Genomic DNA, 15,084 nt, shown 5'->3' on the forward strand with positions numbered 1-15,084 from the left:
TCTGCACCCAACCTCCACCCCAGACCCTGCACCTCTTCCATTAAATACATTGGAAGAGTGCAACCCTTGAGCACTTACCAAATTCCTGGAGTGCTGTCCTGCCCCCAGCAAAAATTACTGCCTACCCCAGTCTAAACCAAGCAACTAAATAGTTCTGGGAACCATGATCCTGATCACCTCAGCTAGGTGCTGAAGGGGTTTGGTGGACAATAAAGCTTCTAATCACACAACAAGAATACCAAGTGGGCTCAGCTAACTCACTGTAAGCACATTTCTTTATCCTCTCCCCCGCCACCATTTCTAGCACAAGATTGTGTTTTCACTCTCTCTTGTTTCTGTTAAAAAGCATTGTCCAGTCACATAGAAATACTGATTTTAATTAAACTGTGATAAATGCTAAGGTAAACTCGTCATTGATCCTTTTTTTTCCATAAGAAAAAAAAAAGAGTAAACTGTTTAGACAAGGCACAGTTTTGATGTTTCATATTTTGGTACTGGGTCCATTTTACAGAAAATGTGAAATATTGCAACAAGACAAAAATACAGACTTGTCATGATTTTAAAAAGATTGTATAAAACCCACAAAAATTTTGACATTAAAATCCTTAGTCTAAAAAAATAGCACCAATGGGAGTAAAAGGCGTTTTAAGATTCAATAAAACATTATTCCTGAAATGCAGCTCTCCCCTTAAAACATTTTTATGAACAGATAATAAAAGGCAGATTTTACAGGGAAAAAATATTTTGTTAAAGATTAGTTTTTTCATGTAAATGTAATGCCAAGTGAACTCTTATTCCTCTTTACCTTATCTTTGTTTGCTTTCCAAATCTTTTCACCATTGTATGTATACATTTTTCTTTTGATGAGAAGGATGTGAAAATGGGTAGAGAATTCAAAGATAAATTAGAGTTGAGTCTGTGGGTTAATCCAACCTATAAAAAGGTCAAAGGCTACATCATCTCCATGTAGTCCTCCATTTATTTTAATCTTTGTCAAATTTGACTCTAAAGCTTCAATTCTATCATGAGCTCCATGTGGGCAGACACCTGCAGAGATGCAGAACTCTATTCTTCTCTGGGGGGGTGGGGTTTTCCTGTGGTCCACCCACTTGTAGCTCAGGGACTATAAAATGTGTTCACTTTACAGTCAATTAGGGCTGGGATGAGGAATTAGTGTTCTAATCAAGATCCAGAACAGGGTTAGGGTTGAGAGTCAAGCTCTTAGTCCAAGAGTTTCAGATATGCTAGGTATGCAAATGCCTGTAGAATTACTCCAGCTTTGGAAGAAGCACCCAATTATCCAGCTGCACTTGTCAAGTGCATGCTCGCAGGAGAAGAACATTGGGAATACCCACATCACTTGAAAATCTGGCCCATGTGTCTCCTGAGTCACATCTATGTCTCCTATGGGTGTGAGATGACCAAGGGAGATGATAAGCTGCTTCTTGTCCCTGAGTTGCTTAGAAAGAAGAGAGGTAGCATGTAGGAGAGTGCTGCTTGGTTCTTTTCAGCATTTTGGAACTCAGTGCATTCTCAAGTGGATGCTAACCGACAGGGTTTCCCAAGTGCAACTAGGGAGGAAATACCCCTAGGACTGAGAGGACTATCCAGTCTCTCCTCTGGGGAAAGCCTGTTTTCCATGACTAGGAGCTGCTTCCTCTTGCTACCCGTTCCCAACTGGCTCTCAGTCTGGGCATCAAGAGGCTGCAGCTGAAGGTGGGAAACAACCTGCATATAGATCACAAACAGCTTGACACAGGGCAAGCAACGCCATAAAGAGTGGAGAATATGGGGCTCTTCGTCACTGGGGATGGTGTTCTCTTCCAGGACCTGGGACAGAGATACAGAGAGATTTCCTGTTATCAGGGAGGGGTGGGAACAGCAGAGGTAAGGACACTCTCATGTCTCACAGATTCCTGCTAAAGTGGAGGCTGCCCTTTAGGAATGCAGAACACAACGCAGAAAGGCATCTGCTTGTCTATCTTTTCACGTAGCCTGCAAGACTATTTGGTAAGCCAGGCAGATGCTTTCCTTTGCCAAAGGACACAGGAGGCTTCTCTAAATTTAGAAAAGCAAGAGATGCTTGAAGGCTGTAGAAGAAACTGAAGCTCTTCCAACTACTACCCAGAGTCCGTTGGTCTGGCTCTTGCTCAATCTTTTTCTCAGATGCAACGGCATTTGCCTTCAATCAAATCAGCTATAGCACCACTTCATGCAATTCAGCAAAGAACTACAATACACATGCTTACTATTCAGCATGGACATAAAAATGCTTCACTGAACTGGGGCCACTGTTCATCATGGTAGATGTACGAGTGAGCCCCTAGGTACTGGCCTGCCTGAGCCATGACTGATTTCTGTGACAGCTGAAATCTTTGGTTGTAGGGTTTATGAGAGTGCTCATCTTAGAGTTCTTTTCAACTTTTCCAGTGTCTGTTATTTTAATAAAGTCAGGGAGTAAGGTGAGATGATCAGCTAGGTGCTGAGGCAGCAGGTCTGCTACAGCCCCCATCACAACGACCAGACCTGAGTGGGCAGTCCCCTTCTCAGAGCACTGCAGTGGATTAGAAAGGAAAAAGTTCCAGTGGCACTAGATCCATACTTGGCTGTTCAGCCTGAATGCAGAATTTTAACCCAGGTCAAACCCAGCTCAGCCATTTCACAATGGGTCCATGCACACCACCAATGCCAGCAGAGGCCCACCTGTCCCACATCTGTGCAGAGTTTTGTGCAATCTGTGTCCTATGCCTGTAGGGATCAAAGACTAGAGTAAAAAATATATCCTTCTGCCCTTCTTAACAGACATTAACTGTGTGTGCATGGAGGCAGATGAGTTAAAAGAACAATGGAAAATAAAAACTGGGGGAAGGACAGTGAATAGCCAGAGTTTACTCCATGGCAGAATGATTCCCTTTTCCATTAACACATGCCGACTCCAAACCCACTGAAGCCAGCAGCGAAAGCATCATTAACTAACCTGGGAGAAGAATCAGGAACAAGGGCAAAATTCCTAGGCTGAAATCTTGGCTGCACTGCAGTCAATGGAAGTCTTGCCATTGACTTAAATGGGGCAAGAATTTCACCCTTAGTGACTTCAAGGGATCAGGACTGTGCCAGGATGAGGTTACTAGGATACCCGCTCAGCATATTTCTTATAGACTGAAGATTCTTTGCACAGTTATGGATTTTGTGACTGCTGCTCTGCAGATGGACTGTGTGCTGTATTTCCTTTGTGTGGGCAGCACCATTCAAGTTTATAAAACTGATAAAGTTTTGAGGTTCTTAAAAAAACAGCCCTTCCTACCGTTTCTGCACATTTGTTTGCAAAATGTTAAGAAAACACTTCCCTTTTGGAGCTGAAGCCCAGATCCTCCATAAACTGATTCATATTTTATCCTTCCAGCCCTTCAGTGGTTCTTGATGTAAAAATTAAAATAATGTTGTAAAAAAGAAGGAACAAATATTGGTAAAACTACAGCCAAGCATATACACAAACACTTCTTTAGCTCTAACTAGACAAATAATTCTATCACCTCACAGTTCAGTTTCAGCTACATTCAGGTCTAGGAATTTCCACATTCTCATGTAATGCCTTAAAGCAGCAACAGAAGTTTTAAAACAAAATTGAACTTCAACAAAAAAAAATGCAAAAAGCCATTTGTTTCTTGTATCCCGCTTGTTTGTTCAGTGTAAAAAACCAGACAGGGATCTTTATAGCTGTGGCTACAGTTCTGATTCCTTAGGAACTGTTTTTAGAAGTGGGGATATTTTCCCCCTCAAGAAAACCCATTGTTTCTATTTCAAGTTTGGTTGCAGCACCCAGACAGCTGCTTTCACCACCCAGCCTCTGAATCACTGCTTTTCAACTGTATAGTAAAATGGAATGGCTAATGCACTCTAAGACAAAGAGGTCTCATCCACCTTAACTACACTCTCCTGGGTGGGGTAAGCTAGCATCTGCATTTGGTATTTTCTAAAGAGCATTGGCTTCTGTCGCTCTGAAAAAGTCACCCTAACAGGTTCTTTGGTTTAAGAAAGTTTCCTACGCTCTCCCTGCAGGGCCACACTTCCTTCCCAAAGTGTGCGGCTCAGGGGATGATGTCTTATGATGTAATGGAGCTTGCGGACCTCTCTCTTCCTTCCCCCTCCCACACAGGCAGTTGAGCTAGTTCATCTTTACCAGAAGAGGCTATTCACAGGCAAAATAGTCCTTGAGTGGGGCAAACAGGTGCCGAATGACTGGGACGCTCCACGATCTCCCGAGTAGCTTCTGACGAGCGCCACGGCCCATGTTGGACACATCCGTATAATGGAGTGGAAAGCCAAAAATTCTGCAAGGAAGAGAAGACAAGAGGAACCTCTAGAACAGCAGGTACACTTTGATTATGACTGAGGGCCAGAATCCTGACCCACTGCCATCACCCCCATCACTGGACTCTGTGTGGGGCCTCTGTGTTCCAGGGGAGGGATTCCCTCACCCCCAGACTGTGACTGCTCCTTCACTGAAGGAGTTTTGACCTAGGGCTCTTTACAGTAGCAAAGCCAGCATCCATGCCCTCACCTATGCCAACTTCTGTGTTGCCATGGAGACAGCCCCCACTTCCCTGTACAACCCACAGTTAATATGGGCTGCCCTTGCACAGCCTCAGTGCATTACTTCTACACATATACCTCTTGTGCATGGTCTCATGGAGGGGTACATGTCCATGGGGCAGAGGCACAAACCCCCGCCTGGGGGGCACACCTTCTGCCCACAGTCTCTTCACTGGTGTTAAAAGCGAGTGCTCACGCCGCTCTCTGATTTGTGCCACAGTTCCATTGCAGGGGCATGTGACCTTCGTGCTACAGATGCTCCTGTCCCCATTTACAAAGCTGGTCCCAAGACACTGCTCCTGCTCTTACTGAAACCCACAGCCATATGAAGGTATTTATTTTGCATTCAGGACAATGCTCCATACTCAGTCCAGATTCTCTCGTTTCTGTACAGATCTGTGTCATGAAAAACCATCCTGCCGCCACCTGTAAAAACTTGTCTATTTCCGTTATTCTGATATGGCTTTTATGCTTCCACATAGGTATCACATTCTACCAGATGCACCATTTTCTCAACCCTAACTCAGGTTTAAGGGGTTTTCAGCGTCCATAAATGCTGTCAGGTGCTGCAATCTAGCAAGCCACAAGTCCATTAGGAGTGCTTTTCCTTCCACACTTCTACGGGCTTGAGCTCTTCTCTGAGATGCAGCAGTGGGCTCTCGTCATACTGATGAGCCCTGATGTGCAGTAGCTGTGTTGCACTCAACTGAAATGCAGTCATTTATTTACCTTAATAGTGGTCTCTTATATTACTGTTATCATCACTGCTGCCGACAAAGGGGATCAAGTCCAATCACCTACTTCAAGAGCTCAAACAGATGTGCCTGGCACCAGAGAATCACTGCACAGCATAAAAACCAGTTTCCACAAGAAATGAACTTGTGGAATCCCCCTAAACTAGAAATACCGCCAAAACATGCATGGACCAATTTCCCTGGGAGCACTGCCGTAACAGAGACCAGCTTTCCCAGCTGATGGGGACACCCTGGGCACCCTGATGACCGACAAATCCCCCATTCCTGGGGTACCAGCTTTATTTAAAATGTGACCAGGGAAGGTGGAAATAAAAGAACCAGACAACACACCCAAGATTTTTCTTTGCCCAGTGATCTGACCAGAGGCTCTTTTAATCATTAAACTGCAGCAAGCAACAACAAAAGGGAACCCTCCTGAGTCCCCAAGTCATAGAGGAGTTCTCCCTCACTGGCTCCTTGGGCCATCACCCTTCATGACAAGCCAGAGAGCCTGCAGTGTGAACTCCTAGGCCTATTCCAAGGAGGGGCAACAGATTATGATTCTTGCTGAGGAACTCCCAGGTTAGAAAAGTCCACCTTGGATGCTATGTAACACCAAGAGGCAGAACCCACTCTGGAGCCTCTGGAGCTTAGTGCAATAGCCTCTACCACATGAGCTAAAAGCCAGCTGTTTCTCAACTAAAGGCTGTAAAGAAGTCTCTCTCTCTCTCTCTCTCTCTCTCTCTGTCTGTGTGCGCGTGAGCATGCATAAGTGGTAGAAGTACCACACCATAGGACAGTGACTCCCACTCAGTAGGTATGTGGGCTACACACACTTAGCACTTCCCTCCAGTGCAGGGATCTGCAACCTGTGGCTCCAGAGCCACATGCAGCTCTTTAAGAGCTTATTTTTGGCTCCTGATGCTATAATTGTAAAGTTTAGAAAAAATAAAAATAAAACTCCTGATTATTTTCCAAAAACAACGAACAAAGCCCAAAAACGAACAACTCAGATCTAAACAGCAAATGATACGTGATCTCAAAACACTGGTTAACTCCGCCTAGCACCCTCCAGAGAGAGAGAAGGGTTCGTAGGGAAAGTCAGGAAGACAGTGGTACCAACACGTAAAATATGAGGAAACAGAACATGTAAAGCTTGTGAACATCCTGCAGCAAACATCACATTACAAATAATTGTGTGCACACTCTTCTTAAAATAGGGGTTACACAAAGTTTGGTTTGACGTTTTTTATTAAGGACCATCTTGTATTCACATGCACTGCAGCTTGAGTTTTTTATCGCATTGGAAAAAATGGTTCTTCTTGCTCTTTTAATTGCCAACCCCCTGCTCCAGTGCACACTGGAGAGAGTTTGCATTCCAGGAACCAGTTTAAGGCAGGGAACTTCTGGACCATGCCCTTTTGGAGTCTCGCCCTAAGGAACCAGTGACCTCCGTCACAGATGCCCATGGCAAGAGCTGGCAGATACACACAGCTCTTCCCACAGGTCTTTAAGGGCTTAGCCATATGGATCACCCTTCTACCAGGCATGAAAAGTTCCATCCTCTGCTTTGACCTGAATACATGCTGCACAGTACTTTTTGCTCACAGTAACAAGAGCCACATGCCCAGTCAGTTCATGGCAGACTATGGTGCCATAGAGTTACACCTCAGCCTGCCAGGCACTACCTCTCCATATAGATGTGCCTGGAGCTATCCTAGGTGCCTTCTACCTAACCCCCGCTTTCTTCCCTTCTTCCATCCCTCCACCTCTCTCTGAGCCCCTGGCTAGTGATGCTCACCTTTCTAACTCAGTGCACCACAAATTGTCTTCTTTCCCGTTCATGAGCACGGGGAGCTGCAGGCTTTTCCCCTGTCTGAGGGAGTTGGCTTTAGTTGTTATGGTTTTCACTTTCCTCAACTGGAGAACAAAACAAGAGTTGCTGTGAACTTCAGACCTCAAGTCTTAGGAAACACGGGAACGTTCTGTGGGCTCTCCCACAGAAGTCTGGTACTGAGAACAGGCACAGCACGATAAAAGGAAGGAGGAGGGATTCAGCGTGCCAGTAGTTGTAGTATTTACATCACTATGCATCAGATATCAGCGACAGATTCTGCAACCACAGACACATCAGCTCTTAAAGAAGTGGTTGAATGCACAGAAGAGGGTATTTATGTGTATACATACATAATGGAAATGGCTGGAGCTACAGCCCTGAAATCCAAAGCTCCTGGGAATTAAAACATATCTACGCAGAGCTCCGGAAGGAGAGCAGCAATTTGTGACTCCTGTAGGAACAGCATTGGCATGTTGGGAACAAGGAAAGGTAGTAGGGCAGGGTGAGTGGCCAATAGCCAGGGCTGTGCCACATGTCATTAAGTCCCCTCAGTTACAGGCAAACACACAGCTTTGGGCCTCAGTACGATACCTCTACAGAAAGCCCCACTGAAGGAGACAGAAGACAAGTACCTTCTGTCTCACCGGATCCACAAAGCTGAAAAGAGGGAGGTATGGGGAAACAGGAACCAGAGAAATCCCTCATTAGGGTTGAAATGAGAGAAAATATCTTGAAAATCAGAAGACAGAGAGTCCTCAAGAGTAAATCACCAGAGAGTGTGTGCCAGACAGAATACCACTTATTACTGCATGCAGTAGTAGGCAACAGAACCAAGAGCTGTTCATGGCAAGCTGAGAAATACCAGACAGCCCCAAGGAAATCCAAAGAAAGGACTGAACAGCAAGTCTTACCTTGGCTATCCTACTGTACTCCAAGCAGTCCTGAAGCTCAACTCTATCAGTCCTTGAGGCTACCAGAGGCCTGAGAACAGGCAAAGCTCATTACATTTCAAAATCCACAATTAACTGCATTCACTAGTTCTCCACCAAGTAAACTTTGGCTTCCTCCACTGTAGCAGAGAAGGCCAAATAATTTAAAGTAAAAGTGAAAATGAAATGTAATCCCAGACTACATGTCAAGTGGGTCAACAGCCTTTGTGAAAGCTTCACTCAGCCCTGCTCAGCATAAGCAAGCTTTACGCAAAAGAAGCAAAAGAACCCAGAAAACCACCAGAAGAGAAGAAATAAGGGAGGTCCAGGGGAAACGTGACATTAACAACTAACTGGCTGACGCTTCTGGTTTTGTTCTTCACTTAGGGGGTGCCTACCCAGCTAGTTATTTCGGAATATCAGCTGCTATTCCGAAATACTTTGCAAGTGCCTACACGATGCAACAGCTATTTTGAAATAATTTCAAAATAGTGGACACCTTATTTTGAATTTGGTATACCTCATTCTACGAGGAATAGCGCCTACGTTGAAAGAGCTATTTCAGAATAGGGGCCGTGTAGACAGGGAGCTATTTCAAAATCAGCTGTAGTGCATCCAAGGGCTATAATCTGAAATAGGCTCTATTGTGTCTGGACTCTCTATTTAGAAATAGGTGAGTGCTATTTTTATGCGCACTTTGTAATGTAGATGCTCTATTTCCAAATAAGTTATTCCAGCGTCTTATTTAGAAATAATGCTGCCGTGTATACATAGAGTTGTAAGAAATATAACTTTACTAAAAAAAATCCTAGAAAACCGGAGTTTTTTCTTGGATTTTTTTAAACAAGACCACATGACCGTTGGAAAGCTATTTGTGACAGACACTAACCCACACAGAAAACCTGGGGCTTGTGCATACCCTTTCTGTGCCACACCTAGCAACTCTATCCCTGGGCTCTTGTATCATTCCACTGCCCACGTTCCACTGGGAGGTGCAGAGCAGAGGGAGGTTGCAAGACAGGTTTTCTGCAGTGTGCTAGTGAAACCACACCTCCCGCAGCCTGCGAAATCGGAACAGAAAACTGAGCCCTCCAGGCTTAAATCCCACTGATGCTCAAACAGTGGCTCATGTTTCCTGACTACTTCAGAGGCTCTGATGAATATGCCCACATATTAGAGGAGGCAAAAGCATACCAGGACTATCACCCTATTGAAAAATATCTTCTTCTAATCACACCCCCCAGTACCGAGCTTTGGGCCCGAATATCAAATTCAGTTGAAAACGCAGCACACGTTAAAGGAAGGGTAACAACCCAGCACTTCTTCCAAATAAGCTGTTTCCTTCAAATATGCAACCGCACAGGAACCCAGCCTAGGAGCTGCTTTCACTGCTCCCGTCCTTTGGGATTTTACAATCTTCCACTACACGCAACAAATCCTCGGCCTGTACCACGAAGCAAAGGGCACTTTTGTTGCCCACTCCTCCTCTCGCTGTCCTGCTCTATCCCTTTCCGAAGTGCTCAAGCATCCTTATCTGTAAAGCAGAACGGAGGTACAGCTTACAAAACTGGCTTGTTATCCCTTCTCCTCCTGCAACGTCATGTCAGCTTCTGAACAGGCAGATCCTAGGTTGTCTGTGGGCCCCTCATACCAAGTTTCCCCGGGAGAACAAAGTGCCTCTGTCCTTCTCCAGCTTCCAACCATACCTGCCCCTCCAACCACATCAAGATGACTGCGCATGCCCTTGGTCAACTTCATGGGCTGGGCTCTGCGGTAGTATAAAACCAACCTCACCCCTTCACAGGCTGCTGGTGCTGTCTCCTTGCAGAGGTCGCTTGGGTCAGCCAACGTACAATGGCTTTGCAATTTACAGCAGCAGCCCTTATCCAGCAAGACACAGCACAACGTGGCCAGAAACGATAAACAGGTCAGGGAATGATGCAGAACAATAAAATTCTGGTGAGTCAGGGACAGTCTCTCTGTCTCAATTGGCTGAAGGAAACATTTTCAAAAATAAATGCCAAAGTGATTAAAGGGACAAGGTGAGGCAGGTAATGATCTTCTACTCAGTCAGCTTCTGTGGAGGAGAGACAAGCTTTTGAGAAGCTGGACTATTAAATGATATGACATCACCCACCTTGTTGCTTTAATTCCCTGGGACCAACAAAGCTACAACTGCATCATAATGATTGTAGATTTTATCCTGTTACAACTGTCCTGGACACCTGACAAATTTTAAATGAATAGAAGCAAGTCAAGTACCAGTAACAGCTAGCACAGTCAACCTCATCTGCTTCGCTACTGTTCACTGTTCACAGGCAAACGCAGCAGGTAACTCATCTTCTGCAATGCCCTGAATAGGCTTTCATGAGTAACATTTTCAAGAATGCCTAAGCCCCATTTTCAAAAGCACTTAGGATCCCACATCTCATCAAAAGTCAATGGGACCTAAGTGCCCATCAATTTTGAAAAACGGAATTTAGTCACTTTTGAAAATATTAACCAAATCCACCTTAGTGGGACACCACAGAGACCTCATGTTTTAAATTCTCTGCTCTGTTACAAACAAGTTAAATAGTCTCCTGGGGTGGCCATATTAGTCTGTAGCACCTTTAAGACTAGCAAATTTACTTATAAGGTAATCAGCTTTGCAGATATCCCATGAAAGCTCAAGAAGTGGGTGTTACCCACAAAAGCTCATTACCTCATAAAAATGTGTTAAGTCTGCAAGGTGCTACAGGACTGCTTGTTTTTTTGTGAACCAAGTTAAAGTGCAATTACCACTCTCAAAATGCAAGTTATAACACTAGCCACACAACTGCTCTTTCAGATTTCAATTTCCTACTTCCATAGGGTTCAGCCTTAACTATATTTTCACCTCCTAGAAATTAAACTGCTATTAAGCTGCAAACAAGCAAATAAAGTTCAGAAATCCATACAGAATTCCACTGGTTTCTTTTCATCTGTGTGGAAATTTCATCTTCCATTGCTAGGAATCCCTGGTTAACAGGGTCACTGTTGGCATTGTTTTATTTAATTATAATGTCACTTTATTGTAACTTTTCCCAGTGAATTTGGTGGTGATGAACGGGGCTGGACAGAAGGTTTGGGAAGAGCGGAGGCTCTGTTCATCCTCAGAAAGCGACAGAGACAGACTGCGCAGATGCCAGCTTTCCCCCCATACTGCCATACAAATGGGCCTCACTGCTGCCCTGGATGGACCATCTCCAGGACTAAGAGGTTAGTTTGCTCTCTATGGCCCATCCAATCCCTTGTTCCCTTATGCTGAGGCTGTCAACAGGGGAGGACAGTCAGTGCCATTCAAGGGATGGGTTTTGGCTCACAGGGAACTGGACTGTCAGTGTCATTCTAAAACAGCAATTGTGCATGTGTGATTGCAAACACTGAGCCGGTATCTGCAGGGGCACAAGAATCTTTGCCCAATGGAAAGAGGGCAGCGTTTGGCGTTAAGAGAACTGGGCACATTTATCACAAAGTCTGTAAATCTGTCAAACCCAGAGTGCCAGCTGTGTGTTGATTCCATCTCACGCCACTGTGCAAGGGAAGCCAAGCACCCTCGGCTACTGTGGAGGTGAATTCACATTACTCTCTGTCCCACCAGCTATAGAGAAGTTGGTTTGAGCAACCCATTAGGCTGGAGGATGAGTTTGACATTCCTACCACAGCTCCAGCAAACTGCACAAAAGGCCTGAGCCAGTGCAACCTGCTATCAAAGGAGGAGTCCCACTGACTTCAACAGGCTTTGGATCAGGCCCAAATACTACTGTTTTTCTAGATTCACGTAGCAGCTACGGGTAAGTGCAATACAGAAACAGGAATGTTGTTACTAAGATAACTAAGATCTGCAAATGGCTGTGGGATAACGAGTCTCACTGGCTCCCAGGAGTTGCATGGGGTGCCGCAGAGGAAAGGACCAGGAGAGCTTCACAAATAAAAGGATTCACCTGTTCATCCCAGGCAGATTGCCCCAGAAATAGCGTGCTCTGTGTGCAGCGGATACCTTGACAGCGTCTATCATCACCGGGTTGCACTGCATTCCAAGAGAGAAAAAGGGAAGAGATTAAAAAGAAACACCAGTGACCAGCAAGTCAACGCCAATCATGGAGATGGCTGGCAAACAAAGCCTTAAGAGGCCTTCTCTTCAGGACGTTAAAATTCCAAGTACTGCTGCTACGCCCTGAGGTCTGCAGAGCCAGGACTGGAGCAGCACCTTCCAGCTCCCTGAAGCCAATGCCCTGCATCAGAAGCGTGCTCACCACATGCAATTTTTTAAAACTCGCTGGGCTCCCTTGGGGTGAGCCAGCATAAACGTTTTTGTTCTGTGTGCCTACTGCAATGGGTTCCTGAGCTGAGACAAGGGATCCTCAGCACCAAAACAATACAAATTAATAATCATTGTACATTTTGATATTTTCAGCATCTCACTCTTTCCTATATCGGATCAAGGACAGAATTATCCTCCCAGGTAGAGGTTCTTACAGCACGCAAGAGCCAGGCTACAAGTGATGCCACAGAAGCTGCACCCTCGTCTGTAGCACTTTTTTTGTTATTGTTAGAATTGATGCCCTGCACTTCCCTACAACCTTCCTGCTGGAACTATCAAAGCACTTTATGCTAATGAACAGAAGCTCACAATGCCTCTCCCACACTCCCTCTGCCAGTGACTCCTACCTCCAAAAATCGAGAAATGTCCCTTTTATCATTGACTCTCATGGCCACGACATTCTCGAACATCCAGAAGAAGGGGCGCTCCTCTCCAGCCTTTGGACGTGCATAATTGAGGAGATGATAGAACTCAAAGAACAGCCTCCCAGTTCCCTCTGCAATAGGGAATGGACAAAGACTGTGAAGGCTTCCTACAGCCCAAAGGGAAGAGACAGACATGCGACAGTGACAGCAGGAGGCAGAAACAAGAATTCTCTGCATGCAGCCCTGCAAATTCAACTATACCCTCAGCTGCCATTGGGACCCCTTCTAGAGGTAGGCAAGATCAGTCTCCACGGTTCATTCAGCCCTCAACCTACCAGTTGCCAACTGAGAAACATTCACGGTGGTAGTTTTGGACTCCTGTCAACCAGGAAATAGCATGAGACACCAAGTCATTTCCCAGAAGCCACCAGATCATATGGTAGATTCTTGTGGCCAGCACCAACCCTGGCCAGATATGAACCCAGGGTCCAGAGCCCTGTTTCAGTCCCCATTAGCCATCACAAGACATCCAGCCTCTCCACACACACACACACACCCACACCCACACCCCGAAACAAACACCCACCCACACACTTACCATACAAACCCTTCCTGGCAGGATTCACAATAGAGAGGTCATTACAGGGACTTCCACCAATCACCAAGTCAAAAGGGCCCCATTCGTCAATCTAGGACAATCAGATTCAGAGTCAGTGAACATCAGCTAACAAAATCCTCTCCCACTGAAATACCTGCTTTGGGCAGGGGGCTGCACTCTATGAGCCACTGAGGTCTCTGCAAGCCCTAGGATTCTATATTTCTACACGCCACAGGTAGGCACATTCAGCTCACAAGTCTCCTTTTCAGCACTGAACAAGACAAATAAAATCCCGCTGGGCGTGGTGCATGTGTTTACCAGCCTTTCCATGGAATACGTTTCTCTTGGATGCTCACATTTCTTTTGGTTATGTTCCTGACATCATGCACGTATGTGATGTTCCCTTCATGCCGGACGGTTCCCACCGCAATGGAATCTTCGCAAATCTCAGAGGCGATGTATTTCTCCACTTTAATGCCTAGGTCCTTGAGAACCAGGTAACCTGTTGGGGAAAAGACACCTGGATTGAGTTCTGGCTGGGTGGTTCTTTCCTCTACCAGCCCACAACACACGCTCCACACCACCCTCATGCATCATGAGCAAGTGCAAACTAAGGATCTTCTCTGTGTCAGTAAAGGTGGAAGGAGCTCGTCCTCCGAGTTCCATCTCATCCCTTCAGATCCCCTCCATGGGGAGGGATCTTCAAAGAACACCTTGGACTTCTCTCAGGAGCACCAAGACTGCCTCTCCCGCGTGAGGAGGAAGAGCCAGAGATGTGTGGGCAGAACTGCACCTTCTGTAATCAAGCTACCTGCATGGAGAGGATTCCCCACTGGGGGTTGCATGTTACAAGGGAACTCCCAGCACTCCCTCTCCTTCCCATGAGAGTGGGCAGCCCACCACTATACTCCTCTGCCCAGGCATCCCCCAACTCCCCCCGCCACTGCAGGTAATTTAACCACCCTCCCCTCCCCGCCCCGGGGTCCTCCACCAGCAGCACAACTGGGCTAGAACAGCTTCTGGCTTCACAATGCTGCCAACATGGCCCTGTTGCCCAGAGGACATGCACGCAGAGCCACCCTGTCCTTAGAAGGTTCAGGATGGCTGCTCCGGGGCCCTGTGCCCTGGCTGCCCCAGTGTCCCATGGACAGGATGGCCCACAAACTCAGGTTAGCCTGTGAGGCCCTGGGCAAGCTGAGGCTGGCAGCAGGGGTCAGGCCCCTCCACACCCACACTCTATGTGGGGAAACAGCAATGTAGCAGCCTGATCTGCTGCCATCTCCCAGGCCAGCCTGGTTGTTCCAATTTCTTGTGTCTCCTGCTGTCACGGTAAATGCAGAAGCAGAGGCGGCCGGCACTGGTGGTGGCGGGGAACCCCTGCCACCACCCTATGCCACGCCCCACCCCACCCCGGTAACCCCAAGACCACACCCCTCAGAGGAGGGTCCTTTGGGGAAGGGGTGACCAGGGCAGGGGGGGAAGCAGGGGCAGAAGAGGTGGGCCAGGGTATAGACACGCCTGCCAGAGCCACAGGGACTCGCAGGCCAGCTGCACTGTGGAACTGCTCAGACCACAGATGCCCATGGGCTGAAAGTCTGAGAGCCCTGCACTACAGCAATCGTGTTTCATGTGCCTGCCCTCTCCCCTCCCTGGAACGGAAAGAACTGCTGTTCCATCATATGC

The 15,084-nt window shown here is 46.5% G+C and overlaps 1 protein-coding gene across 7 annotated transcripts in view; it reads right to left on the reverse strand.

Annotated features, from left to right (window-relative positions):
- Window positions 1-374: 374 nt before the first annotated feature.
- The window catches only part of DNMT3B (DNA methyltransferase 3 beta), a 94,394-nt gene continuing 79,684 nt past the window's right edge, over window positions 375-15,084 (reverse strand). For 3 of the 7 annotated variants that reach the window (XM_075012217.1, XM_075012216.1, XM_075012218.1), the window contains 8 exons: window positions 13,758-13,903; window positions 13,402-13,492; window positions 12,786-12,934; window positions 12,059-12,144; window positions 8,076-8,145; window positions 7,129-7,247; window positions 4,198-4,331; window positions 375-1,830 (listed from right to left, as the gene is read on the reverse strand). In XM_075012217.1, the coding sequence (XP_074868318.1) occupies window positions 1,802-1,830; window positions 4,198-4,331; window positions 7,129-7,247; window positions 8,076-8,145; window positions 12,059-12,144; window positions 12,786-12,934; window positions 13,402-13,492; window positions 13,758-13,903 (824 nt within the window). In that variant the 3' untranslated portion in view covers window positions 375-1,801. Of the gene's footprint in view, window positions 4,332-7,128; window positions 7,248-8,075; window positions 8,146-12,058; window positions 12,145-12,785; window positions 12,935-13,401; window positions 13,493-13,757; window positions 13,904-15,084 lie in introns of all 7 variants that reach the window. The other 4 variants (XM_075012220.1, XM_075012219.1, XM_075012221.1 and 1 more) reach the window with 4 other exon arrangements.

This window comes from Carettochelys insculpta, chromosome 17 (genome assembly GCF_033958435.1).
Source record: "Carettochelys insculpta isolate YL-2023 chromosome 17, ASM3395843v1, whole genome shotgun sequence".
Lineage (NCBI taxonomy): Eukaryota > Metazoa > Chordata > Testudines > Carettochelyidae > Carettochelys > Carettochelys insculpta.